General features: G+C 56.6%; 2 protein-coding genes across 4 annotated transcripts; one reads left to right on the top strand and one right to left on the bottom strand.

Moving 5' to 3' along the window:
* Positions 1-6,978: 6,978 nt before the first annotated feature.
* On the top strand, positions 6,979-12,103 carry CTSF (cathepsin F). Its single transcript, XM_044259762.1, has 14 exons — positions 6,979-7,231; positions 7,446-7,544; positions 8,052-8,136; positions 8,229-8,290; positions 8,419-8,494; positions 9,093-9,206; positions 9,332-9,477; positions 9,566-9,662; positions 9,742-9,822; positions 10,532-10,651; positions 10,732-10,796; positions 10,895-10,985; positions 11,396-11,454; positions 11,538-12,103. The coding sequence occupies exons 1-14, from the start codon at positions 7,022-7,024 to the stop codon at positions 11,610-11,612; spliced, it is 1,380 nt and encodes a 459-aa protein (XP_044115697.1). The 5' UTR covers positions 6,979-7,021; the 3' UTR covers positions 11,613-12,103.
* Positions 12,104-12,376: 273 nt separating this feature from the next.
* ACTN3 (actinin alpha 3) lies at positions 12,377-25,385 on the bottom strand. Of its 3 annotated transcripts, none has more exons than XM_044261197.1 (21): positions 25,239-25,385; positions 21,275-21,389; positions 20,980-21,099; positions 20,597-20,683; positions 20,424-20,511; positions 19,880-19,958; positions 19,714-19,795; positions 18,910-18,995; positions 18,510-18,602; positions 17,905-18,135; positions 17,650-17,797; positions 16,223-16,373; positions 15,515-15,623; positions 15,281-15,421; positions 14,863-15,045; positions 14,281-14,415; positions 14,005-14,184; positions 13,438-13,584; positions 13,284-13,349; positions 12,618-12,776; positions 12,377-12,535 (listed from the first exon to the last, which is right to left on the bottom strand). In XM_044261197.1, exons 1-21 carry the CDS (start codon positions 25,383-25,385, stop codon positions 12,377-12,379), a joined length of 2,706 nt encoding a protein of 901 aa, XP_044117132.1. The 3 variants fall into 3 exon arrangements, with proteins under 3 accessions (XP_044117132.1, XP_044117130.1, XP_044117131.1); XM_044261195.1 differs by having other exon boundaries at positions 13,284-13,374; positions 13,418-13,584; positions 25,239-25,382; XM_044261196.1 differs by having other exon boundaries at positions 12,618-12,805; positions 13,280-13,349; positions 25,239-25,382.
* Between the last annotated feature and the right edge of the window lie 485 nt (positions 25,386-25,870).

The raw sequence follows: 25,870 nt of genomic DNA, 5'->3' as shown, positions 1-25,870 counted from the left end.
CATAACATGCACTTGGCCTATTTTTTTTTTAAAGATTGTATTTATTTATTTGACAGAGAGAGATCACAAGTAGGCAGAGAGGCAGGCACAGAGAGAGAGAGAGAGGGAAGCAGGCTCCCTGCTGAGCAGAGAACCCAATGCGGGTCTCGATTGGAGGACCCTGAGACCATAACCTGAGCCGAAGGCAGAGGCTCAACCCATTGAGCCACCCAGGCACCCCTTGGCCTATGTTTGTTAAATGGACGAAATGAAATTTATAGATACTATCCTACTTACCCACATAATTTTAGAAATCAAGGGAAAGTAAAATGGAAGTAATTTGTGCTATAGAAATCTGCATTTCCACATGTACATGTCCGGTCAGGATCATGTGAGAAGATATAACTGAAGCAAGCGATTGTGGTGAACCGAGTGGCTCCAGAGTCACAATCTCCTGATGGCGAGGTGTCGGCTTGTGCTTCACGCTCAACTTGCCTTCTGCTCCCTCATCATAAATGAGGTACATTTCTAACTTCTGATTTCTACAAAAAAGACTCCGGGGTGAAGTAAATTCCTCATGGTCTCGGAGCCAATTTGAAGTGGGGGAAGTAGAATTAGAATCCAGGTCCGTCAATCTGAGTGTAAAGCCTGGGATTTTGGCATCTTTTCTAATCCCTCATCACTGTCTTCCATCTCCCAGTCCCAGAAGATTTCTGTCATCGAGGGGAACCAAGGCTTAAAAAACCCAAAGTGTCTCGGATCCCGGGGTGGCTAGTTGGTTAGGCGTCTACCTTCGGTTCAGGTCAGGTCATGATCCTGGGGTCCTGGGACGAGCGCTGCATCGGGCTCCTTGCTCAGCAGGAAGCCTGCTTCTCCCTCTCCTGCTCCCCCTGCTTGAGTTCCCTCTCTCTCTGTGTCTCTGTCAAATAAATCAATAAAATCTTAAAAAAAAAAAAAAAAGAATTGGATTCAAACCCGGCTTCCCTTATTTACCATTTCTGCAACTTGGGGAAGTTCCTGATTCTCCTGTTGTCCCTGCTTCCTGTCTCAAGGGGGCGGTTGTGGAGGTTACATGGGCTAATGCATGAACGTGGTGAGGACAATGAGGGCCCAGCATGTACTTAGTGCTCACAAAATGTTAGGCATTATTTTTACTGTGGTTCATGGTTTGGTGTGCCGAGCACTCTCCTGGGGAACGCCTGTGACGGGCAGACACTAAGGTGACCCCCACGATCCCAGCCTCCTGAGATTCAGATCTCTGTGTAGTCTCCCCTGTAGAAGCTGCTTTCAGGCAACAGGCTTGAGCAAAGGAATATAGAAAGGGCCCACAGCGATCACCACCGACCACTGAGCTGAACACACCCACCTCAAAACATCCACAAGCCCTAAGCGACCAACGGGCTACTTACAACCAGGCAAGGTTACCAAAATAGGGAGAAGTCCCCATAAGCCCTCACCTTATTTTTCTTATTTCTTTCTTATTTATTTATTTTTAAGTATTTTATTTATTTATTTATTTGACAGAGACAGCAAGAGAGGGAACACAAGTACGGGGCGGGGGGGTGGGGTGGGAAAGGGAGAAGCAGGCTTCCCGCTGAGCAGGAGCCCAGTGCAGGACTCGATGCCAGGACTCTGGGATCATGACCCAAGCCAAAGGCAGACTGAGCCACCCAGGGGCCCTTCACCTTCCCCCCCTGCTTTTTTTTTTTTTTTCCAGTTTATTTATTTTCAGAATCACCTTCCCCCTTTAAATACCACCCCACCCACTGCTTCTCTGTCCTGTCCTCTGCTCCCTTGCTGTATTCAATACCTTCTATCTCCTTTGTTCTGCCTGGGGTGAATCCTTTCACAGCTCATACCCCGGCTTCCACTGATCAGTAGCCCCACATTTGGAGGCCCCTATCTGATAGGGAGAGACACGACATTCTCCCCTCTGTTGGGTGTGAGAAGGATCTGTGGCGGGCTTCTAAAACCAGTAACGTACAGCACAGCAGGGCACAGGAGAAAGATACATGATAATGTGTAGGTGATTATTTCCGACAAGGTTGTAATATCTTCACTTCCCCTTACCGGCATTGATGAGTGAGCAGAAGCAGGGCGGAAGACCAAGGACAAGCTGACACCTGCCTCCCACTCCTGGGTGGGGCACAGGTGACATTCTTCCGGGAACCTCCCAACTCTTTTATTGTTAATGCCTTGCTAGAGAGGAAAACAACCTTAACTTGACAATGGAAAGGCCTCTGGTATCTTGCAGGTCTCCTGAAAGTCTTTTGAAACCTCCCTTTGCCTTACTTTCCCAACTCCAGAGTATGTAATCACCATTTCTCAAGATCCCGGAGCAGCGGCTCCTTCTCTCTTTCTGCCCATGGGTCCTGTCCCTGTGCGTTAATAAACTGCCATTCTGCACCAAAGGCATCTCAGGAACTCCTTCTTGGTTGTTGGCTCCAGACCTCACCCCACCAAACCTCACCTATATTCCAAAATCACATCAGCTTTGAGGACGAAAGTCCATGTTGGAAGGCCCATGGGGCAAAAAACTAAGGGCAACTGATTACCTATCAGATTGCAAAGAACTGAGGCTTCAGTCCAGCAGCCCTCAAGGACCTGAAGCTGCCAGTAACCACTGAGCTTCCAAGCAGAGCTTTCCCCAGGCCAGTCTCCCAGGACACTGCAGCCTCGTGATTCATTTTGTGGTGATGTTCCCACAGTAACAGATAACTAATACATCACCCCTTACCTTCCAATCTCTTTACTCCTGCCATTCTCTCCCCTTCCTCCTGAATCATCAGTATCTCGCTTTCCATTTGGTCACTCACACCGACCCATAATTGGCTCTAGATTCTGCCATCACTTTTTTTTTTAAGATTTTATTCATTCATTTGAAAGAGAGAGAGAGTGAGAGCATAAGCAGGGGGGAGGGGGAGAAGCAGACTCCCCTGCTGACCAGGGAGCCAGATGTGGGGCTCCATGTGAGGACCCTGGGATCATGACTAGAGCCCGGGGCAGATGTTTAACCAATTGAGCCATTAAAGATTTTTTCAGGAGAGAGAAACAGAGAGACAGAAAGCCCAGCCGGGGGAGCAGCAGGCAGAGGGAGAAGCAGGTTCCTGGCTGACCAGGGAGCCAGATACAGGATTTGATCCCAGTTCCCTGGGATCATGACGGGAGCCAAAATCAGACACGTAATCTTAGAGTCTGCGGTCTTAAAAAATACTCTACTACTCTTCCAATGCCTCTTACCTGGCTAGTTATCACCTTGTTTCTCTAATCTCCTACACGGCAAAACTTCTTGAGATCCTTATCTCCAGCCGTTGTCCACATTTCTCAAATTCTCCCCTCAACCCACCACTCTTAGTGAGGTCTCTAGTGACCTACATGTCACCCAATCCAAAGGTCACGTCTCTCTCATCTCACTTGGCTTCCCTATGGCATTTGACCCAGCCAGTCACTTCCCCTTCCCTGAAATACACGCTCTTCTCTCCCACTTTATGAACATGACCTTCTCAGTCTTCCTCCTCACTCAGTGTCCACATCTTGCCAGTCTCCTCGGTCACTCCCTCTTTCCTACTCAGCTTCTCAATGTCGGCATGCCCCTGGTTTTGATGCAGACAGGCCAGGTCCAAGGACCCAGAGGGGGTCCTGCAGGACCAGCAAGGAGGGGTCCTTGGCTTCACATAGGATGGAAACCAAACGCGAGCCAATTGTAGGGGAAAGTAGAGTTCATTGACGATACAGAAAAAGCAGATACACGTGGAGTGTCTGTGAGCCTCGGAAAGCAAAGAAGCAGGAGTCTTTGGGGGGGGGGTGGGTGTCTGGAATCTTTATCGAGGATGGCGGTCTGGCCTACAAGTCCTCTCAGGCATCCGGGAACTGGCGGGATAAAGATGAGCACTCAGGTGTCCTCGGTAAGTCACGTGTGCCCTGGAGCCAGGGGTCTTGGGGTCAAGGTGTTTGCAGTCAGGGATCTTGGAGAAGTTTATGACCCCACCCAGTCACTCCTTAAATGTTATCTTGTTTGCTGGAAGACTCCAAAAAATCACTGACTCTTTGGGCACCTGGGTGGCTCAGTTAAGTGGCTGTCTTTGGCTTGGGTCATGATCCCAGAGTCCTGGGATGGAGTCCTGCACCTGGCTTCCTGCTCAGCAGGGAGTCTGTTTCTCCCTCTGCCTCTCCCACCCACCCCCACCTGCTTGAGCCCACTTGTGCTCTCGCTCATACTCTCTCTCACAAAATAAATAAATAAATAAATAAATCTTTTTATTTTATTTTTTAAAAGATTTTATTTATTTATTTGACAGAGAGAAATCACAAGTAAGCAGAGAGGCAGGCAGAGAGAGGAGGAAGCAGGCTCCCCATGGAGCAGAGAGCCCAATTCGGGGCTCGATCCCAGGACCCTGGGATCATGACCCGAGCCGAAGGCAGAGGCCTTAACCTACTGAGCCATCCAGGCACCCTTAAATAAATCTTTTTAAAAAGATTTTGTTTATTTATGTGACAGAGAGAGAGACAGATCACAGGTAGGTAGAGCGGCAGGCAGAGAGAGAGAGGGAAGCAGGCTCCCCACTGAGCAGAGAGCCTGGATTCGGGGCTCGGATCCCAGGACTCTGGGATCATGACTTGAGCCACAGGCAGAGGACCAACACACTGAACCACCCAGGTGCCCCAATAAATAAAATCTTAAAAAAAAAAAAAGAGGGTGCCTGGGTGGCTCAGTGGGTTAAGCTGCTGCCTTCGGCTCAGGTCATGATCTCAGGGTCCTGGGATCGAGTCCCACATCGGGCTCTCTGCTCAGCGGGGAGCCTGCTTCCCTCTCTCTCTCTGTCTATTTGTGATCTCTCTCTGTAAAACGAATAAATAAAATTTAAAAAGAAAAGAAAAGAAATCACTGACTCCTTGACCTTCACCCAGAGGACATACATTAAGGCCTGTGTAAGGCAGGGGTTCATGAATAGGGGCAGGAAAACGAGCAAGGAAAAAAGATTCAGATTTTTCTCTCATGGGGTCTGCTCAGTTTCCCTGTCTCGGTTTCAGTTTCCTCACTTAGAATATTTCTCTTCCAGGTTGTTGCGAGAATTGCCCAAGGTAATAATACATGCACCTTGAAAAAATACCCCGCTCCCCGACCGATCCATAAATTATCATTATGCTCTCCTGCCTCACTCTGCTGTGAAAACGAGCCACTTTTCGGGTGGTTCCAGCATTCAGGGACCAAAGTCTGAGAAAGATGATTGTTTCCCACAAAGGCCAACGTGGATCTCCAGAAACCTGGATCTAAGAAAAGTCCACTGCCTCTGCTGGGGACTTAGCAATCCCTATTTTTAATTCTTTCAGCTTCAGACCTGTCAGGAGATGAAGTGCGTGTGAATGTGGGTATGGGACCTGCCATAGATGCAGGCAGGCATTTCCAAAATTCCTCACATCACTTATCCTTCTAGAAAAGGCAGCTGTGCATTAAATAACAGTTGGGTGATGTCACGCCCACTCCAGGGCACGCCAAAGGAGTCATGCATTCATTCAACAAACATCTGTTAAGCAGGTATTAAGTGTGTTGGTACGCTGCGAGGTACCGAGGAAGCGGCAGTGAGCAGGACAAGGTCCCTGCCCTGACCCGCTCCTTGCCTTCCGGAGGACAGCCACAAGTGACACAGAAATTGCAGCCCAGTGTGAGAGGAAGTTCAGGGGCTAGGCATCTAGGAGTACCGCAGCAGTGGCAGCTGGTCCAGCCAGGGGCAGTGGGGGTGGCTCAAGGATGGCTTCCTGGGGAAGTGTCCTCTACACTGCGAAATGAAGGGTGTCTGGGTGTCTGGTGGAGGGTAGAGCAGTGGGAAGTTCCTGAAGCGTGCAAGACTTGAACTTGTGAGACACAGACGGACGGAGGCTGACATTTCAAGTGCACAGCACAGGGTGCGGACTGACTGGTCGGCACTGGAGGGGCTCTAGATGCTGCATTGAAGACCTGGGATTGTCTCCTCTAAGAGACACAGAGGGCGCCCCAAAGAGCTTAAACTGCACAGCAGGAAGAGGTAAACACCTGCTGGAAACCTTCAGGCATCTCAGATCTCAGCCAGGACAGAGCTCAAAGCCAGCTCTGGTCTGGCTCCAGCACTTATTTCTGAGTAGCTGGAAAGTCACTTCACCTGTTTAGACCTCTGCTGCTGCAACAAGTCAGGTTTGGACCGGGTGACATTTAGTGTTAGTCCTCCACGCTCTCTAAGCCCAAACTATCTCCATCCCCTTCTGGGATTTCCTCCATTCCCTTAAACTCTCTCCTCCCTGTTTCTCTCCCTAGCTGGGAACACCCTGCAGGACAATCTCGTTCTCATGTCTCTCCACCAGAGCTCCAAGGAGGCAGCCCCGTGCCTAATACATCTATTCATGCATCTTCTTGCTAGAAGGCCCTGGAACACAGCTGTGAAAGCTTGAATGAACCACAGAACAGTCCTACACGCGGCACCTCGCTTTAGTGGTTACCGAATGCGTGCGGATCTGTGTTAGATCCCCACGACAGCGGTAGGCACTGCCAGTCCGGGGGATATTACCTGCCATCTTGCTGAGGAGCGGAGGAGCCTCAAAGGGGCAGCTGAGCTGTGAACCGAGGCTCTAAAACCAACTGTTAATTAACTATTGTCACTTCCAGGTCAGCATCCCTTCCCCTCCCTAAAGGTCTCCGAGACCTAAGAGGATTATTCCAAGACTGCAGCTGGGCGGGCCACGAGTCCACAGACTGACCGATCTGCTGCGAGGCTGCAAGGCAACCACCCGCCTCCCTCTTTCCCCTCCCTCCCCCTCCTCCTCTTTCCCCTCCCCCTCCTCCCCCTCGCGCTTTGGCAAAGACTCTCCTGCACCGCAGGCGCGGCCCACGTGCTTCGCGTAAATAAGCGAGTGCGCAGGCGCACCGGGCCCGCGTCCATTGGCCCGCGCCCCGCCGCCCCGGGAGCAGGGGGAGGGACGTCGGCCCCTCTGGCCGCGGGCTGCGCCGCCCTGTCAGTTGGTCCGCGCGTCCGTCGGTCGGTGCGTCCGGGCCGCCGGCTTCGCCCTCGCCATGGCACCCTGGCTGCCGCTGCTGTCGCTGCTGGGGCTGCTCCTGGGCGCCGCTCCCGCCCCGCCCCGCCGAGCAGCCGACGCTCAGGCCCGGGAGGCGGCGTACCCGGAGCTGCTGGGGCCCGCCCGCTTCGCGCTGGAGATGTACAACCGCGGCCGGGCAGCCGGGACGCGGGCGACGCTGGGGGCCGTGCGCGGTCGCGTCCGCCGGGTGAGGATGCGCCCGGGGTGCGGGCTTCCTGGTCCTGGTGCGCGGGGGCCCTAGTCGGAGGGTTGGGAAGTTTGGCCTGGGCCCGGGGTGGGGGGCGCGGGATGCAGGAGGGACGAATTCTGGTGATCGGGAAAGGGAGGGGGTAGGGCGGGGCTGTGGGAGGGACGGGCTGAGGAGCGAGGGCTGTGCCCGCCTCACCCGTTCCTCCATCCAGGCGGGCGAGGGGTCGCTGTACTCCCTGAGGGCGACCCTGGAGGAGCCTCCCTGCAACGACCCCACGGTGTGCCAGCTCCCTGTGTCCAAGAAGACCCTGGTGAGTGGGAGGGCTCCTGGGACTCCTCAGTCCCCGTGATGACTTTGGGTCAAGTGATGAAGAGGCAGCAACTACCCCACCTTGAGTCATTTCCCAAGGTTCTGCGGGCCAGAAACCAAAATGCACTTAAGAGTGGGCATGGCAGGGACGCCTGGGTGGCTCAGTTGGTTAAGCAGCTGCCTTCAGCTCAGGTCATGATCCCAGCGTCCTGGGATCGAGTCCCACATCAGGCCCCTTGCTCAGCGGGGAGCCTGCTTCTCCCTCTGCCTCTGCCTGCCATTCTGTCTGCCTGTGCTCGCCCTCTCTCCCTCTCTCTCTGATAAATAAATAAAATCTTTAAAAAAAAAAAAAAGAGTGGGCATGGCAGGGTGCGCACTTTGCCTCACTGTGCGCTTTGGTGGGGGGGATTGCCTTGGAGGGGGTCTTCACATGAGGCCTTCCAGCTCCATCTTGCCAAGGCCTTGCTCCATTCCCAGCCCGCAGACTGGCTTCCTCCTCTCTCTATAGCTCTGCAGCTTTGAAGTCTTGGACGAGCTAGGAAAACACATGCTACTGAGGCGGGACTGCGGCCCAGTGGATACCAAGGTCACAGGTGCTGGGATAGCCCGAGGATGCTGGCGTAGTTCAGACCAGGCTTCACTCAGGGTTCAGCCTTGATTTCTTCTCTGTTCTGACCCTATCCAGATGACAAAAACGAGACATTGAGTTCAGTCCTTCCACTGTTGAACAAGGAACCCCTGCCCCAGGTGAGCAGCCCAGCTCCATCTGGCGGCCTGCTGCTGCTTCATTTCCTCTTCTCTTTCCCTTCCCCTGGCCTGGGCTCCCTGGTGAATCTGTGAAAGATTCCTTGTAAAGACCCCAGTGCCTCTTACAGGACTTTTCTGTGAAAATGGCCTCAATCTTCAAGGAGTTCGTTACCACCTATAATCGGACGTATGAGTCGAAGGAGGGTGAGGATCCTGCCTTGGCTGTACCTGTCCCAATCAAATGAGGACCTTACCCCGCTTTGGTACCTTGGTGTTGGGGAGGGGAAGGACATAAGAGGCAGTGCATCCATTGAGGGACTCCTTAATCCCCAAGTTCTTGCCCAGCCTCATAGGACTGGACAGCTGCCTCAGGGACTTGTCCCCTTCTCCCATATTTTTTTCTTGATCAGAAAGCATGGGTCTTCATCATTCTGGGTAGAATGGGAAGGGGCAAAGGCCAGATTTTCTCTGCTGGTACCCCCATCTCTCCAGCATGGTAGTCTTTTCCCATGACCCCCTGTCTGAGGATACCCTTTGGAGCCCATTTTGCTTCTGCCTTCACTCCTGGGCTACCATCAATTCAGTGTGACCCAAAAAATTGTTCCCACTTCCCCCTCATCACTCACAGGTCTGGACCTCTCCTCAGCTCCAGACCTCCCCAGAGTTCTGTCCTTGAAAAGAACTTGAGGCCTGATCCAGAGCCTACCTGCTCCCCAGGGAAACCTTGTGCTTGTTAGTCCCAAGTGCCTTTCATCATCTGCCTGGGGTCCAAACCTTTCCTCTCCTGCTCCTTGGTTCTCAGAAACCCAGTGGCGCATGTCTGTCTTTTCCAACAACATGATGCGAGCACAGAAGATCCAGGCACTGGACCGTGGCACAGCTCAGTATGGGGTCACCAAGTTCAGTGACCTTACAGGTAGCAGTGGTGGCCAGAGTCCTCATGGAGCCTGGAAGAGTCATGGTCTCCTCCCAAGGTCCCCTATCAGGGCTGCCTTATACTTTTCCCCATCCCACCCATCCCCTGCCCACCTTTCCCCACAGAGGAGGAGTTCCATACCATCTACCTGAATCCCCTCCTAAGAGAGTACCATGGCAAGAACATGCGCCTAGACAAGTCTGCTGGCGACTCTGCCCCATCCGAGTGGGACTGGAGGAGAAAGGGGGCCGTCACCAAAGTCAAGAACCAGGTCGGACCTCTAAGAGGCAATGGCGGGACATGAGGACTGCACTGGGGTGGGGAGGGGGCTCTGGTCTGACTCAGCCCCTCTCTTGCAGGGCATGTGTGGCTCCTGCTGGGCTTTCTCAGTCACTGGTAACGTGGAGGGCCAGTGGTTCCTGAAACAGGGGGCCCTGCTCTCCCTCTCCGAGCAGGGTGAGCCTCCTACTCAACGCCCCTGCCCCCTGCCCAGCCCCTCCAGAGGGCTCCTCAGGACCAGGCTTCTGTCTCCTAGAGCTCTTGGACTGTGACAAGGTGGACAAGGCCTGCCTGGGTGGCTTGCCCTCCAATGCCTACTCGGCCATAAAGACTCTGGGTATGCATCACGGGGTCAGGAGGGGCAGTGGGGGTCAGTGTGATTCAGCGGGTTCGGGTGTTGATGTCAAGCCTTAATGAAAACCTTCAGCAAGTCAACTCTTTGATTTCATCTGTGAAATGGGGCTCATCTTGACCACTTCACGTGGTTGCTCTGAGTATCAAGTGAGGAGATGATACTTAAAGTCCTTGGTGCACAGCAGGGGTCTTGGTGTTTTTGCTGCTTGGAGGTCTGTATTTCTGTAACAACATACCTCATCCTTGAGGAGATATTGACTTAAATTGGCAGTTCAGTTCCGTGGTGGGCTTCAGCGGCCCAGGGATGAAAGTCTGAGGGACTGCAGTGGCTGTGCAGAGACTGGGAGCCCAGCAGGGGTCTGGGCCACACTGGGAGCAGACTGAGCAGGGCAAGCCAGCCAAGGCGAAGAGCCCTAGGAGTTCTGGGATGAGTAAGGATCAGAAGTTGGGCATCGAGTCTCGTCTCAGCCATGTTTCTCCCTGGTTCCTCCCTCAGCCCCCTCGGTCTCTGTTGGGTCATCTCTAGAGGGAGGCTGTTGGTCGGAGGCCAGGGCCCTGGTCTGGGGTGGGCGAGGACCTTGAGACCTCGCAGAAGGGGCTGAGTGTGGCCCCTGTCCTGGAGAAGACGAGTGTGTGGCACACAGGGGTCCCTATTTTCTCTCCCTGCGCCATCCGACCCCGCCACTCCGCAGGGGGGCTGGAGACGGAGGACGACTACAGTTACCGCGGCCACATGCAGACCTGCGGTTTCTCTCCAAAGAAGGCCAGGGTCTACATCAATGACTCGGTGGAGCTGAGCCAGAATGAGGAGAGTGAGTAAGGGCCAGGGCGAGGGTGGGGGCAGGCCGGCTGCGGCCTGGCTGTCCCTGATGCCGTCCCTCACGTGTCTCAGAGCTGGCGGCCTGGCTGGCCGAGAAGGGCCCCATCTCCGTCGCCATCAATGCCTTTGGCATGCAGGTAAGGCCCCGGCTCTGCTGCCCCCGCCCATCCCTGGCCGTCTCCTTTCCCACCTCTCCTTGGAGGTGGCCCCCTACTCTTTATTCTCCCCACCCCAGTTCTACCGCCATGGGATCTCGCACCCACTGCGGCCCCTCTGCAGCCCTTGGCTCATCGACCACGCTGTGTTGCTCGTGGGCTACGGCAACCGTGAGTTCCACTGACCAACCCCCATCCTCTGCCCAGTCGCTCTGGGTCACGGGCAGGAGTTGGGCCACAGCCTCTCAGGACCTCTGGATGGGGAAAGGGAGGGAGTGCCTGGGAACCCTGTCCTTACCCCACTGTGGGTCTTGGGCCAGGCAGGAGTCCTCTGTCCCCTCTCCGATGGGAATGCTGAAGCAGTGGGAGGTAGAACTGTTTCAGATAAGTAACCTGCTGGTGGGGAGAGAGCTGGGTGTCCTCCGCTGACCCCAGAGCCACACCAGGTCTCCGGGAGGGTGGTAGGTGGGCCTGTCTGGCTTTCTGCTCTTTTCCTAGTACCTGTCCCAGTAGACCACGGCAGATACTGGGAGAGTGCAAAGGGCTGGGAGCCCTGACCTGCATCCCGCACTGCTCCCCAGGCTCTGGCATTCCCTTCTGGGCCATCAAGAACAGCTGGGGCTCAGACTGGGGCGAGGAGGTGAGTCTGGTCTTCCTGGCCCCGGCCCGCCCACCCCGGTCCTGCCTGAGCGCCCTCACCAGCCCCCCTTGCCTTCCCGCCAGGGTTACTACTACTTGCATCGTGGGTCCGGGGCCTGCGGTGTGAACACCATGGCCAGCTCGGCAGTGGTGAACTGAGGAGCACCAGCGCGGGACCTGGTGCTGACCAGAGCAGCCCCTTCCTCAGCCTGGCCTGAGTGTCCAGGCCCCTTCCCAGGAGGCACAGCTGGCTGAGGGACAGGCACCGGGTACCTCAGGGTGAGCAAAAGGCACTGGGCTAGGACAACACCCCTACCCCCTTCCCCCCCCCCCACCCTGAAGTTCCCCAGCAGCACCTTCGTTGACCTGTGGTAGCTAGGAGGCCCTTGGGCCGAAGGAGGGTGTCCTGGCAGCTGAGGCTGGGGCAAGAACCTTGGGCTTGGGTACGGAGCAGGTGGGAAGAAGATACTCTGGTTTTAAACCCAGCTTTGTCCTCAGCAGGCTCTGGCTTCCTGCCCTGCCTTTCCTCTCTCTGATGCTATACGTTTTCTGGTTCCCCCTGGATTTGGGGACATTGTTTCCTTACACATCTAGAGAAACTATTGTAACTGCCTTTTTCTAACAGCAATAAAGAGGTGTCCTAAGCCCCAGTGTGGTGTGAGTGCTTGGTACCTAAGGGAAAAGAGGGGTAGAAGGGACTCCTGGAGGGTCAAGGTTGGGCAGCTGGTCCTGCCCAGGAGCCTAAGGGCCCAGCTTCCGCTTCGGGAACCGAAAGAAGAAGAAAGAGAGGCTCACGGGTGGGTCTTTATTCAGAAGGACATGGCTGGCCGTTCTCTGAGGCCCTTGCTCCGAGACATGGATGGGATCGGCCAGAGGGAGCTCCCTCTCCCTCTGACTCCTGCAGAGACCCTTAGAGGTTGCAGTCAGAGGTCACTCTCCCCGTAGAGGGCACTGGAGAAGGCCACGTAGTCCAGGGCTCCAGCTGGAGCCCCGGAGCCCTTGTAGGGCGTCATGCGACGGATGCAGTACTCGGCCTGCTCAGCGGGGAGCTCCCGCCGCAGCTCTTCGGGAGTGATGTAGTTCTGGGGGAGAAAGGGTTGTTGAGGACCCACAGACCCCGGTCCCTGTCGCAGCCTCCCAGCCCCTTCCACCACCGGGACTCACCTTATCTCCTGCCAGGATCTTGAAGGAGGCCACAACTTGTTCAGCTGTGTCGGTTTCAGCTGTCTCTCGGGTCATGAAGTCGATGAAGGCCTGGAAGGTCACGACGCCAGTTGCGTTGGGGTCCACCATGGTCATGATGCGAGCAAACTCCACCTCTCCCTGTAGGGACAGAAGCCAGACACCGTTGTCTATCGTGGGTGCTAAAGCCAGAAGGCTCCTCGTGTCCCCTAGCTCTGGCTTGACAGCCCGGGTTACAAAGCGCTCTCTTGCCTCCATGGACTGTGCCACAGCCTTGGCTCTGGGTGTACAGGGAATCCTCTCTACTCAGCGGAAACCTGCTTCTTGCCCCTGGCAATGCCCCCCGTTGCCCTTGGGTCCTGATCTTTTTTCTGGTGCTCTCTGTAGTGCTGTTTCTCCCGGTAAAAATGTTGTAAGCTCAGGCTTTTGGGTCCCCTACAACCAAGTCCAAATCCTAGCTGCGTCCTTGAGAAAGTTCATTTACCTGAGCCTTTGACAGCCCCTATGAGAAGTGGGGTCATTCTGCCCAGCCTCAGTGGGCATGCTGAGAATGAAACGCATGTGAAGGTAGGAGGGACACAGTAGGTGATCACGCTGTAGGAGAGAGGCACTGATGGGACTCCCGCGACAAAGGCTGGGGGCACTCACCAGGTCATACCCCATGGAGATGAGGCAAGCCCGGAAGTCATCAGGCTCCATCATTCCGTTCCGCTTCTGTGGCACATGAGTGATTATCAGACTTGGTTGTCCAACCCCACCAGCCCCCAAGTCCACCACCCCACAGCGGTGGGCCCCTGCTGACCCGGTCAAAGTGGTTGAAGGATGCCCGGAACTCATTGAGCTGCTCCTGGCTCAGGCCCTTGGCATCTCGGGTCAGTACCTGGTTCTCCACCTCATTGATAGTGCGGGCGATGGAGGTGAGCAGCTGCTCCCAGCCAACGCGGATGTGCTGGGAAACACGTGACGAGCCAAGTCAGTAGGCGGCCGGTGCCTGGCCACCAGTTCGAGCTTCACTCCCAGTCCGCTGTGTGACCTGGCCAAGTCTTCCACTCTGTTGGGCCTTTGTCCCTATCTGGAGGTTCCCTATGTGCTGAGTGACTGTCCGCAGCCCTTCCTGCCTTGAAGTTTGAGAACTTACTATGCACTAAGCGTTGATCACCCAGTCCTGGCCTGGCTTCAGATGGCTCTGTGACTCTGGACAGGTCAGTGTCCCTCGCTAGATCTCAGTATCCCTGCGGGCGCCCCGAAGAACACAGCCAGGCTGACCTGGGGTCCCCCCTGGGGCACACGTGCTGGGTCCCCCCATGGTTGCCCTGGGCTTCCCCAGCCAGCGCCGCCTCCCCGCCCCCTCTAAGCCGGTGCCTCTCACCTCCATGCTGTAGACTGTGTGCTTGTTGTCGAACACCAGGCTCTCCTGCAGCAGCTGGTGGTCCCCCTCCAGCCGGTCAATGTTGCTCTTGTAGTTGATGATGTTCTGCTCCTGCTGCCGCAGCGCAGCCATCTGGTCCTCCAGAGAGCCGACCATCCCTGTGGCCAGGCGCCCCACCTCCTGTTGGGGGACACAGGCAGGATGAGCACTCCCAGGCCCCTGTGGCCCCGGCCCTGGCCTCACTCCCCGAGACGGCCCCAACCCTCCGAGCCTTACCTCCACCTTCCCCTGGATCCAGGGCCCAATGGCATTAGCTTGAGCAGCAAACTGTCGCCGGAGCCTCTCGTTCAGCTGCTGCCGGGCGAGCTCTTCCTGCAGCGTCTGGTCCCGGCTGGGCACCAGCTTTCGGACCTAGGAAGAAGGGTGCTCTGTGCCTGGGGCAGCTCTGGGAGCCAGAAGATCGCTTTGAGGGGAGATGGGCTCCAAGCCCTAGAAGAGCCCCTGCTACTCGGGGCCAACATGTCTGGGCTCATAAGGACAAGCTCTTGGGCAAGTCACATGACATCCAGGTTTGTTTCCTCATCTGTAAAATGGGGCCAGTGATACAACGAGATGTCCATACCCCAGGCTTAATTCTACTTCACATCAGGCCCTACAGGAAAACACTGTTGTTAGGGCCATTTTACAGAGGAGGCCGTGAGAGGCAGGGCAATATATCCGAAGCCTCACGGAGGCTGTGACAGACCCCAGATCCAAAGGTGGACTAGAGTCTGCATAGCTCATGATGCCTGAGGTTCCGAGGTGGTTAGAACACACAGGGTGGGTGGGAGGCAGGGAGTGGTCACGGGCGGCACTGACCATGTCCCACTTGGTGTTGATGTCCTGCGGTGTGAGGCTAATGTAGGGGTTGGTGGTGCTGGGCCGCAATCCATACGTTTGGCAGATCTTCTGGATTTCCCCCTGGATCCCCAGGATGGCTCCTCGCTCTCGGTCAGCCTCCGGCAACGTAGCTTTGAATTGCTCGTGTGCAGTCATCAGGCTCTGGGCACGGCGGGGGGGAAGCGTGAGCCAGCACCCTCCAGTTCCCGCTGCCCACGTGCTGCAGGCGCCCCAGTGGGTCCGCAGCGGGCCTCCTGTCTCCCAGCCTAGCATCCGGGGACTGGGGCTTCCCTCTTATCTCCATGCCCCAGGCACCCAAAGAAAGGGCTGACGGGAGTCGAGGCCCGCTTCCCTGTCACTCCATCCAGCACCCCCCAACCTGGAACCCTGCATCCACCTGGGTCTCCTCCACCGAGTGCACCAGCCACACGTCCTGCAGGTCCTCCACGGCCCCGTCCAGCCAGTTGTTGAAGGGCGCTGCCCGCCGGGCAAACTCCAGCTGCAGCTGGTCGATGGTCTCCAGGAGCTTCTCCATCCGCTAGGGGCCACGGGGTAGCGAGTCAGCAGCCCGCCCAGCCGGCCCACACCAGCCTCCAGTCTCCAACCCCAGCTCCCTGGCCCCCAAACCCACCTCCAGTGCGTCCCTCCTCTTCTGGGTCAGTGTGCCCAAGGTGTCCCACTGGTCGCAGATGGCCTGGCAGCGGCTATTCACGGAGGCCGCCTCGTGGTAGTCCAGCTCACTGCGGGCCAGAAAGGGGATGAGGAGGGGGTCAGACCACAGCCTAGATTTCCTGGACTACCATCCTGGGGCTGGAAACTGTGCACCAGATGGTGAAGGTGCAAGGGAGCCAGGCAGGCAGGTGCGGGTGAAACAGGGCATTCATTCCTGGGGGGTAGAGGTGGGGGTTCCAGTGCCTTCGTTGGGTAGAGGGTGCGCGTGGGTCCTGAGCTCCAGTCCCTTGTGGAGTGTCAGCGGGGGGTGGGGGGTGCGACGATGCGAGAAGGGGCGGGTTTAGAGGAGGAGGTGGGGAAGCCAGGGCAGGTGGGGCGATTGGAGCTAGCAGGCCAAAGACTGCAGCTGAAGGGGGCCACCAGGTTAGGGCCGTGGGGGTGGGGCAGGAACGGGGAGGGAAGAGTGTGGGTGCCGCATCGGGGACAGGGTTGGAGGAGGAGGAGCAGAGCAAGTGGTCATGGGGAAAGACATGGCACCCAGGCAGGGTTCCTGAACTGGGAAAAAGGAAGTCTTGCGTAGGGCAGTGGGGACCAGGCCTGCGAGGGGCAAAGCCAGGTAAGGTAGTTGTCCCCGCAGGGGGCAGGCCCAGAGGCAGGCCACGCCTACTTGAGCTCCTGGGCCAGCGCCGCGATGTGCTCCACTCGGTCCTGGTGCGCCGCCAGGTCGCTCTCAAAGGCCTCATGGCGCCGCAGCAGCGCCCGAACCTCCTGCAGGGAGGCCGACTCATAGTCGCGCTGGCTCAGCATATCCTCCTTCCCTACTCGGAGAGAGGCTGGGCTCAGGCCACCCAGCAGCGGCCAAGGTGGGAGCTGAGTTTTGGAGCAGTCTGGGTGACCGTGCAGAGTCCTCCCTCATCTGCGAAATGCAGGTGGTTACACCTGCCCAGCTCATCCTAGGGGTCTGTTCTGCCATGCCAGAGTGATAAAGTGAAGGTCCTGGGCATGACCTGTAAATGATGTCAGCGTCCCTGATCCCACACATCTCACAAGTGGCCCTTGGTACAGTTTGGGCCTTCCAGGATCGTGAACTACCTCCCAACGACTCTGAGCCCAGGGAGCCCCTGGCCTGGTTTCCCGGGCTCACCAGGTTCTCCAGAGCCTGGCACAGTGCCTGCCACTTGGCAGACCTTCTAGGAATACTTGTTGGATGAATAAATGATGAATGTGAAAGTGCTATGAGAATGAATTACATTACACAAATAAAACCATAATAATAATAATAATAATTGCAGCCCCTACTATTTATGGAATGCAACTGTATTTTGCAGAGATCCTACGAGGCTTAAAGATTCAGAAACCGGGGTGCCTGGGTGGCTCAGTGAGTTAAAGCCTCTGCCTTCGGAACTGGTCATGATCCCGGGGTCCTGGGATCAAGCCCCGCATTGGGCTCTCTGTTCGGCGGGGAGCCTGCTTCCCTTCCTGCCTCTCTGCCTACTTGTGATCTCTGTCTGTCAAGTAAATAAATAAAATCTTAAAAAAAAAAAAGATTCAGAAACCTCCTGGAAGTCCCATAAACAGGTGTATACTTAAGGAGTTCTTGTTTATATCAGACCATTGTTATCCTTCATGTCCATAATCCATTACTAATGTTTGTTCGTTAATTTTAGGCAGGGCTCACTTATCTGTAGGATTAATCCCTGACAAAAGACAGAATGAACGCTTTCATACGGAGTGATGTATTTGACCCCTGCGGTATCCTGCCATGGATATGCTGAGTCCAACATAAGTGCTGTTAGGGTTGGGGACTCACCTACCACCGGTACAAACAAAATGCTACATGACCAGTGAATCAGAGCAGACCTCCAGGAGGCCGGAGCCCAGCGACAGGGGCCCAAGTTTACAGATGGAGAAACTGGGATCCAAAGAGGAGCCGTGACTCGGCTGCACAGCAAGTCAGGGTGTTTCTAGAAAACAGGTCCCCACCTTCCTGCCAGGACACCTGTTCCTGACCTGTGCATTTTGTCAGGGTCCCCTCCCTCCTCCCATACCGGTCTCCACTCCGGGACAGACTCAAGCCCCATAAGGTGTACCTACCTCGGGTCCAGGCTTCGTGCAAGGAGGCCTTCTGCTGGAATTTCTCCGCCAGGTGCTGGAGCCGCTGCAGGCGCCTGATCTCCGAGAGCAGCCAGTCCTCGTAGCCCTTCTCCGCTTGCTCCAGCCCGCGCCATGCGTTGGCGATGTCCTGTGGGGCAGGCAGGGGCGCCTTCCAGCATGGTTCGCCCATTGCACAGATGGGGACCCAGAGCCCTATGTCACCCGGAGGATGTGGGCAGAGTGGGGGTGGCTCACCGAGACGAGCTTGCCCTCGGAGGGCATGAAGGCAGGCCGGTGGCTCAGCCGCAGCTTGGTCTGTAGCGTATTGAAGTTGATCTCCAGCTGGCACTTCTCCTGCACCCGGGGCGGCTTGTGCAGGCGCCGGTAGTCGCGGAAGTCCTCCAGCTTGCGCTGCATGGCGCTCATGCTGGGCTCGCCCACGCGGTTCTCCAGCCATGGTATGGTGCGGCGGATCCACTCCAGCAGCTGCCAAGGCCAGGCAGGTGCGGCGCAGAGAGCTCAGAGCTGGCCGGCTCGCCCCGCCCGGCTCTCACCCACCCACGCCCGGGCTGTGGCCAGAAGGCCAGGCCCCGAGCAGAACGGGGGTCCCCACTAATCAGGGAAGGAGCCAAATGTCAACCTCTGAGCCTAGTCAGGGACCAATATAGGCCGGCACAGAGCAAAGGGCCAGGAGAATGCCTAAATATGGGTGAGTGGATAAAGGACAGAGTGAACAAATGAATGGTGAGTGACTCCGTGAATGCCCAGGAGCTTGGACAGCCAGAAGCGGGGGAAGGACAGCCAGGGTTGGGGGACCACCGGCGTGGGAAGGGGAAGGGCCTTCTCTGGCCTCATCTCACCTCACTGGCAAGCTTCTCATACTCTTCCATCAGTTTCTCATTCTCCTGGTTCACGGCCAGTACCTTGCAGATCCTATTGGCGGCCGTTTCTGCCTGTCGTGGGAGTCGGAAAAGGTGGGCACTAGAATAAGCTGCAGCAGACACCCTAACCCAACCCTCCTCTGTAAAGCCCTTAAAACCTGGGTCTGTGCAAATAGGGCAGCACGTCTTTTTAGATGAGGAGGGAGCTTCCAGGCCAGATGCCTCTGCTCCTGGGTTCCCCAGAGACTGTCTAGGCAGTTGGGACAGTGGCACTCCCGCCCACGTGGGGCCCAGCACCTCCAGATGTTGGGATGCCACCAGGGTTGGGCCCCTCGGTCCACACGCTCAGCCCAGGCAGCAGCAGCCGGGGCCCCCTTACCTGCTCAGCCCCGGCGAAGGCATGGTAGAAGCAGGAAACATAGGTCATGATAGCCTTCTCATCAGGTTTTGGGGTGTTCACGATGTCTAGGGGATGGCAGTGGGGTATATATTGGCCAAAGCCAGGCTTGGGGAATGGGCTCACACCCCTAACCAGGCAGAGAGCTCTCTGGATACAGGAGGAATGGAGACATCTAGTCACAGCCACCAGCTGCCAGCTACCCCAAACCCAATGTCTGCCTCTTCCCCAAAGTCCTCTCTGATCGCCCCAGGGCCCAGGAATCTTGTCCTCTATGGGGTGAGTGAGCAGATGCGGCAGGCCTCGAGAAGCAACAGCCCACGCTGCCTGGTGTCTCCAACCATCCCATTGCTCTGTGGGTCCATCCATCTGTCTTTTCCCCAAGTTCTCAGCCATTGGTGCCCACACATCTAGGGCACCAGACACAGTTGGTGTTCAGAAAATATTTGCTGCCTCAGTTAACTAGAGCCTTGCTTGGGCAGGACAAGAGGCAGGACCTGCCCCAAGGAGCTCCCATGCTCCCAGGTGAGCCAGGTGATGGAGATATGAACCAAAGGATGGCGCCCCAGGGAAGGGGAAGGAGGGGCTGCTTCCACTGGCTGGAGAGGGGCAGGGGGCAGGAGAGAGGGCTCCTGGGGAAGGCGGCCTGGGACAGGAAGAATTTTTTACTAGAGGGCAGACTGAGGAGGGAAGAGCAGGGGCGGGGGGGGGGGTGGCGGCGGTGGAGGCTGGACTGTGCCTCTGGTCCATAACTGGAGTCCTTGCCTGGGCGGGGCTTCGTCTCACCTTCTGCATCCAGCATCCTGGGGATGTCCAAGTATTTCTCGGCTACCTCGAAGGCAGTGTTAAGGTTGCCAACGGGGTCATCCTAGGTGGATTGGAGCAGGGACAGGTGTAATGTCAGCCGAGGGCAGAGGCTGGGGAGTCGGGGCTAGGGGTGGCCGAGGCCCACCTTGCGCAGTTTGGCGTAGTCAATGAGGTCGGGGCGGTGTCGGTGGATGAGAGCACAGAGGGCCAGGCCATCCTTCCAGCTGGACCGAGAGAAGGGGGATCAGGCCTGGAGTCAAGCTGACGCCCATCCTCCCCTTACTCCAGGAGGGTCCCCATCAGGACAGCCTCATCAGTAAGATGGAGCAGAGTCTCAGCTCGTCGGCTTGGCACCAGAGGCCCTTCATTACCAGACTTGGACCATCTCCTCCAAGCTCATCATGATTCCCTCCCATACCCTGTGCCTGGGTCACACCACTAGCTGGATGTTGTGGGCCTCCAGGTTTTTGCTCACATGGTTCCTTGTGAATGAAACGCTCTTCTCGGGATGTCTCCAAGGAGCCCTCCCTCAGGGATCCTCCCTCCCCGCCCAGATTCAGTTCAACATCAGCAGAGTCCTCCTATACCCAGACACCATTCCAGGACCTTGGCCGTGAGGGCCCCTCCCCCGGGCCGTGTGCCGTAGAGCCTGGCAGAGGCCCGTGTGCGTGTGCCGACCGCAGACAGACCTGGTATGGAAATTCTGCACGTTGACGTTGCGGTAGGGCGCCGTCTTCCGCTGGCACCACAGGAGCAGGCCTTCCTTGGCGGAGGTTTCTGGGCAGGGACGGAGACAAGGGTCAGCTGGGGAGGAGGGGTCTGGGGCCAGCCCTCTCACCCTCTGGGCTTCCCCGCCACTCACCCTCCACAGAGATGTCCTGGATGGCGAAGCGGAGGATGATGGTCCAGATCATGCCCAGGGTCATCTTCAGGTTCCCATCCACAATCTCTGCAGGGTGGGGGACGTGCATGACTTCCATCTGGCATTCAAGGCCTGTACTGCTTCAGCTGCACCCCCCGCCACACTGCACTCCATGCCTTGGCCCTCGGCCCCCAGGCCAGAGCTGGCACCTAGTCAGTGTTCAATCATGGAACACCTGCTTGTCCCGGGCACAGTTAACAGTCCCTCCCAGGAGGCTCGGACGGTTACCCCCACAGTTGAGAAGACAGGCTCCCGGAAGTGACGTGCTGACGTCAGGACGGCCCTCTGCTCCCCTCCCGGGCCTCCTCCTGCCCCCTCCTCACCTTCAGCGCCGATGGACACCAGCTTAACCCCCTTGCTGGCAATGAAGTCCAGGGCCTTGTTGACATTGGCGATTTTATGGAAGCGCATCTTGCCTTTGTCTGGCCTGGGCAGCCTCTCTCCTGGGGGTCAAGGGGAGAGGTCAGGGGCCAAAAGTCACAAGAAGAAGCTGAAGACACTGTCCTCAAACTTCCACCTCCCCCTCAAGGTCCCCACCTGCACGGGGCTGTCATGTTCCCCCTGCTCCCTGGATTCCCCTAGGTCCTAGGGTCCCTGTGCCTTGATTTGCATCCTTACCTGAAATGACCTCCAAGAGCAGCATGAGTTTGAGGCCATTGCGGAAATCCTCCTCGATGTTTTCAATCTGGGTGCCAGCCTTGCGCAGGTGTGAGTTGCACCAGGCAGTGAAGGTCTGGGGGCAGAGGACAGCACTCAGACCCTAGCCCTGGGTCTGGAGGACACTGGGGTTGAGCTGAGAGCGCTGGCCCCAGAGTCAAGTCCTGGCTCAGCCACCGAGGTGCTGTGCCCCTAGGACTGGTCCCTTTTCCTCTCTGAGTCTTTGTTCTCCTGGAAAAGGAGATATGGGCTCGAGGCCCCACATCGGTCCGGGTCTGGACTTGGGGCATGCCAGCTATGGTCAGTCTTAAGCCCTGCAGGGGGTTTTAGAAACCTGTAAAGCAAGTACTCCAAAGTGTGAGACCCTCTGTGGGCTGAGGCTGGCCCTTCTAACACCTGAACAATCCCGGACTGAAGCATATCCAGTTCTGAGGGTTTTGCCTGAAGGACTGTGCACCTGCATTATTGTACTCTCAGCGGGGCACCTGGGTGGCTCAGTGGTTAAAGCCTCTGCCTTCAGCTCAGGTCATGATCCCAGGGTCCTGGGATTGAGCCTCGAATCGGGCTCTCTGCTCAGCAAGGAGCCTGCCTCCTCCTCTTCTCTCTCTCTCTGCCTGCCTCTCTGCCTACTTGTGATCTGTCAAATAAATAAAAATCTTAAAAAAAAAAATTATTGTGCTCTCAGCCCCACGGACCTCCCGGGGCTGTTGTGAATCGGCCTCCAAGTAGAATGTGAAGGTACAAGATCTTTCCAAGTCATGGAGGACACAAGGACTAGCCTGACCCAGTTCCCGGAGGTGACTGCCCTTCCCCTCTCCCCAGAGTCAGCTTCAGCCTCCATCCGAGATGGGAGGGCTGCTGTGCAGCTCTGTGTATATTGGGGATCAGGGTGACCTGCAGCCTGATACACCAGCTCCACCAACCTACCAAACCCTCAAACCCTGCATTCTGCCATCAGCTGTAAGGTGCTTGGTAGAGTCTCTCCTTGGGCTCCAAGCCCAGCTGAGATGCTCACTCACTGTGACCTGGAATATACACTTTGCCCTTTCTTGGGCTCATTTGTATAATTAACTGGCCAGACTTCATGATGTCCCAAGGTCTTTCTTCCTCTAGTCAGGTAGGATTCTAGAATTCAGAGCATTCCCCCACCACAAAGCAATTAATCCTGGGAGATGGCCCTGGAAGTCCTTTGGGATTATTTCCCTCAGCTAGTTTCCTTCCCTCAGACCAGCTTTTTTGCTGCCCTAGAAGCTGGACATGAAAAATAATGCTTTAAATTCTTGAAGAACTGTCATTGCTATGGAAAGGGAGTGAGCTTCCCATCACTGGAGGTGTACAAGCAAGTGCTGAGCACTACTTGATGGGGCCCCAAGCATGGGGGAAGGCAGTTGGATTCTCTGTAGTTCCCTCCAACCCTGACATCTGAGACGCTCTGGGTCTAGATAAAGCAGGGGGAAAGGCGGGACCAGGTGGGGCTTCCACGGTGGACGAAAGCCCATTCTTTCATGTGACAAACATGATTTACTGAGATGGGGTCCCTGCCCTAAAGGAGCTCTCAGTCAATCAAAGGGTCATGTTGGTCTGAGAAATGCTGGGAGAGACTAGCGTCAGGGAGAAGAGGGAAGGGTTCTTCGAAACAGGCAGGGGACCCCTTGGGGGAAGGCTCATATTTGATCTGAGCTGCAAAGGAAGATCAGGAATTATTCAGACAGAGAAGGGCAGGCAAGGGCATTTCAGGCAGGGGCAGCCACACAGGCAAGTGCTCGGTGCTGAGAAACAGTTGCTAGGTTTGTGGGGTTACAGCTATCTGGGTGCCGCTGGAATGAAGCTGGGGGTGTTGGGGTATAAGAGGCGAGAGGCGGGCCGGAGGGGCAGCAGGGGCCAGGTCATGCACGGTCTGGGGTGCTAAGCCAGGGAGTTTTAACTTGATCTGACGGCAACAGGGCATCAGGGAAGATTTTGGGCAGAGGGAGGTGGGCAGAGCTGAGTTGCAGAAAGCTCTTTCTGGTGGCAGAGTGGAGGCAAATGGCTTTGGAGAGCAGGAGGGAGACGTGAGAAGGTGGTGGGGGAGGCGGCAGGGAGGGGTGAGAAGGGGTTTCAGGGAAGGGAATGGGGCAGGGTCAGAGGGAAGGGACAGAAACACTCTTCCTTGCTGTGGTGTAAGCTTCCTGAGGCAGAGGCTTTATTTTGTTTCCCGCTGAAGTCCTGACACCTGACACAGTGCCTGGCCCGGAGAAGGAGCTCCCTAAGAGATACTGAATGAATGTTTTGGAATGAGGTTGAACCAAGAGGACTCCGGCATCAGGCAGGAGCAGGAGGGAGCGCTCCGAGTCACGGGTGGAAGGGGGCAGGGGTAGAGCGGGGCTAAGCTGAGTAAGACATACTCAGGCTGGAGAAGAAGGAAACTCCGGAATGGCTAACTTCCAGGGATGCTGATGAATTTACGGAACATCGAGGTTGTGCCGCCGTTGAATGAATGGACGAAGTGGGCGGCTGTAGGCTGGGATGGAAGGGTATTCCTGGTATTTTGTTAAACGATGCAGGCAAATTACAGACTAGCATGTGTCTCATGAAGGGCATGCGGACCTGGATCTGAGGGAAACCTGGTGGGTGGGGTGGGGGTAGGAGCTGTTGCAGAGCAGATGGTGGTGGGAGCCAGGGGCAGGGATGACATCACTGGGAGACTGCCAGGCCCAGGGACCGCAGCCCTGCTTGGAGACAGGTGCAGGAGGAGCCAAAGGGGAAGCATGTCACTGGGGGCACCCCAGCTTAGTCAACTGAGCCTCCGGGACTCTGGGGTCATCTCCTGTCATCCGACCCAGCAGAGGTGTTCGGATTCTAAATCCTAGGATTCTCAGATCCTGCAAATTCCACTGAGCGCTCCTGTTCCCTGCCCTTTCCTGGAGTCACACACTGTTGGCAAAGGCTCCGTAGGGTCTAATGACTTCACAGAGTCCTCCCTCCCCCTGGTCTGCCACTCCCCAAAGTCTGCTCACTCCAGCTCGGATCATTTTCTCTTTTGGGAACCCAGGTGTCCTGCCCCCTCCACTTGGGAAAGTCTGGGAGTGAAAATAGATCAGGAAGGGGGCCCGAGTGCCCTACAAGGCTGGGCCTGGGCAGCAGCTGCCCATGTGCCCCACTCCAGCTCCCCCAAGCCGCTGCCTCAGCACAAAGAGTCCATCTGGCCGGAGAGTCAGGTTACTGTGTAAGGGGACCCAGGCTCCCCTCTTCTTGACCTTGTGGCCTTTTCAGCAGACTTAGGGCCCCTTCGGTGGGGAGGGGTATCTTGGGAAGGAGTGGGGGTGGGGCAAGCAAGGGGCAAAGACCCTTAAGTTGGGGATGGAGGCCCTGTTTTCTGAGAGTATATGATTTGGGTCCTATCTCTGCCCTTTTCTGGGCCTCAGTTTCCACATTTGACAATTGGGATTGGTGGCAATGAACCCCAGGGTGGAGAGGATAGAGATGAGAGAGTCCCACCGCTTCTGGGATGGTTCTCTCCTCCCCCACACTCCAGGTCCACTAGTTGCCGCTGCAAGTCCTCAGGGTGGGGTCGTAAGATAGTCAACTAGAGAGTTGGGGGTCCGGGAAGAAAGATTATTTTCTCCACACTCCCCAGACTTGGATCTCTTGGGCTTCACCCAACCCCTTTTCACCAGCAGAAGTGGGACAGTACGTCCAGGGTAATGAACTCCTGGGAGGTGGGGACCCGAGAAACTCTCCTTGTTATCCTAAACCCCTCCTGAGGGCTCCCAGCCCTCTCTTCCAGCTCTGGGAGACAGTGGACGACTGAAGGGCAGAGCCCAGGCTAGGGAGTGGCCCTCTGGGTCTAGATGGGCTCTGCCCCCCAACTTGCCGAGATGCCAGGGACAAATCGCCCGCCTTCTCAGGCCTCAGTTTTGCCATCTGAAAATGGGTGAGCACTCACTTTCCGCTGCTGCTTCTCCCAGGCCGGGTCGAGCAGTAGGTCGCGGTCCCAGTCCTCCTCCTGTTCCATGTACTCGCCGCCCCCGCTGCCGCCCACGAAGGGCCCCTCCCCGACCCCCAGACCCTCGGGCTGCATAACCATCATCATTTTGCTAGGGCTCCTGGCTCCGCACCGCTCGGCGCTCTCCGGAACACCGGGGCCGCGTTAAGTAGCGCCCGGCCCAGCCCCGGATCGTATTCGCGCTAAATATGGGGGAGGAGGGAGGGGCCGGATGGGGGCGAGGGTGCTCGGGTCTGGACGAGGCAAGTGGTTACCCTGGGACCAGGGACTGCAGGATTTGGGGGCGCTGGGGTGGATTCTATGGCGGAGATTCGAGGTTCCCGTTCCGGCGCCGCCTCTTGGGCGCTGTGTGACCGTGAGAAAGCCACGCTCCTCTGTTTCCTCGCGTGGACAACGGAGATAACGATAACAGTAGCGACTGTAGGCCGCTCTAGAAGCTGCGCCTTAGTCCTCCTGACCGTCTCTCTGCGCCGCGCAGGCGGGAAACAGAGAACCCTATCCCCATTTCACAGTCAGAAACACCGAGGCGCCGACCTGTTCGAATGTTTTCTGGGGTGATGGAGACACTCGAG

Source organism: Neovison vison, chromosome 7, assembly GCF_020171115.1.
Source record: "Neovison vison isolate M4711 chromosome 7, ASM_NN_V1, whole genome shotgun sequence".
NCBI classification, from domain to species: Eukaryota; Metazoa; Chordata; class Mammalia; order Carnivora; family Mustelidae; genus Neogale; species Neogale vison.
Note: the sequence above shows the minus strand (reverse complement) of the source record. Positions and strands in the feature narration are given on the sequence as shown.

Coding starts and splice junctions, on each gene's coding strand:
- CTSF (XM_044259762.1), top strand. CDS start 7,022: ATGGCACCCTGGCTGCCGCTGCTGTCGCTGCTGGGGCTGCTCCTGGGC. Junction 8,291..8,418: donor ACAAGGAACCCCTGCCCCAG/GTGAGCAGCCCA, acceptor TGCCTCTTACAG/GACTTTTCTGTGAAAATGGC. Junction 11,455..11,537: donor GCTCAGACTGGGGCGAGGAG/GTGAGTCTGGTC, acceptor CCTTCCCGCCAG/GGTTACTACTACTTGCATCG.
- ACTN3 (XM_044261195.1), bottom strand. CDS start 25,382: ATGATGGTTATGCAGCCCGAGGGTCTGGGGGTCGGGGAGGGGCCCTTC. Junction 18,996..19,713: donor CAGGATGCTGGATGCAGAAG/GTGAGACGAAGC, acceptor GCCATCCCCTAG/ACATCGTGAACACCCCAAAA. Junction 15,422..15,514: donor AGAGGAGGGACGCACTGGAG/GTGGGTTTGGGG, acceptor CGTGGCCCCTAG/CGGATGGAGAAGCTCCTGGA.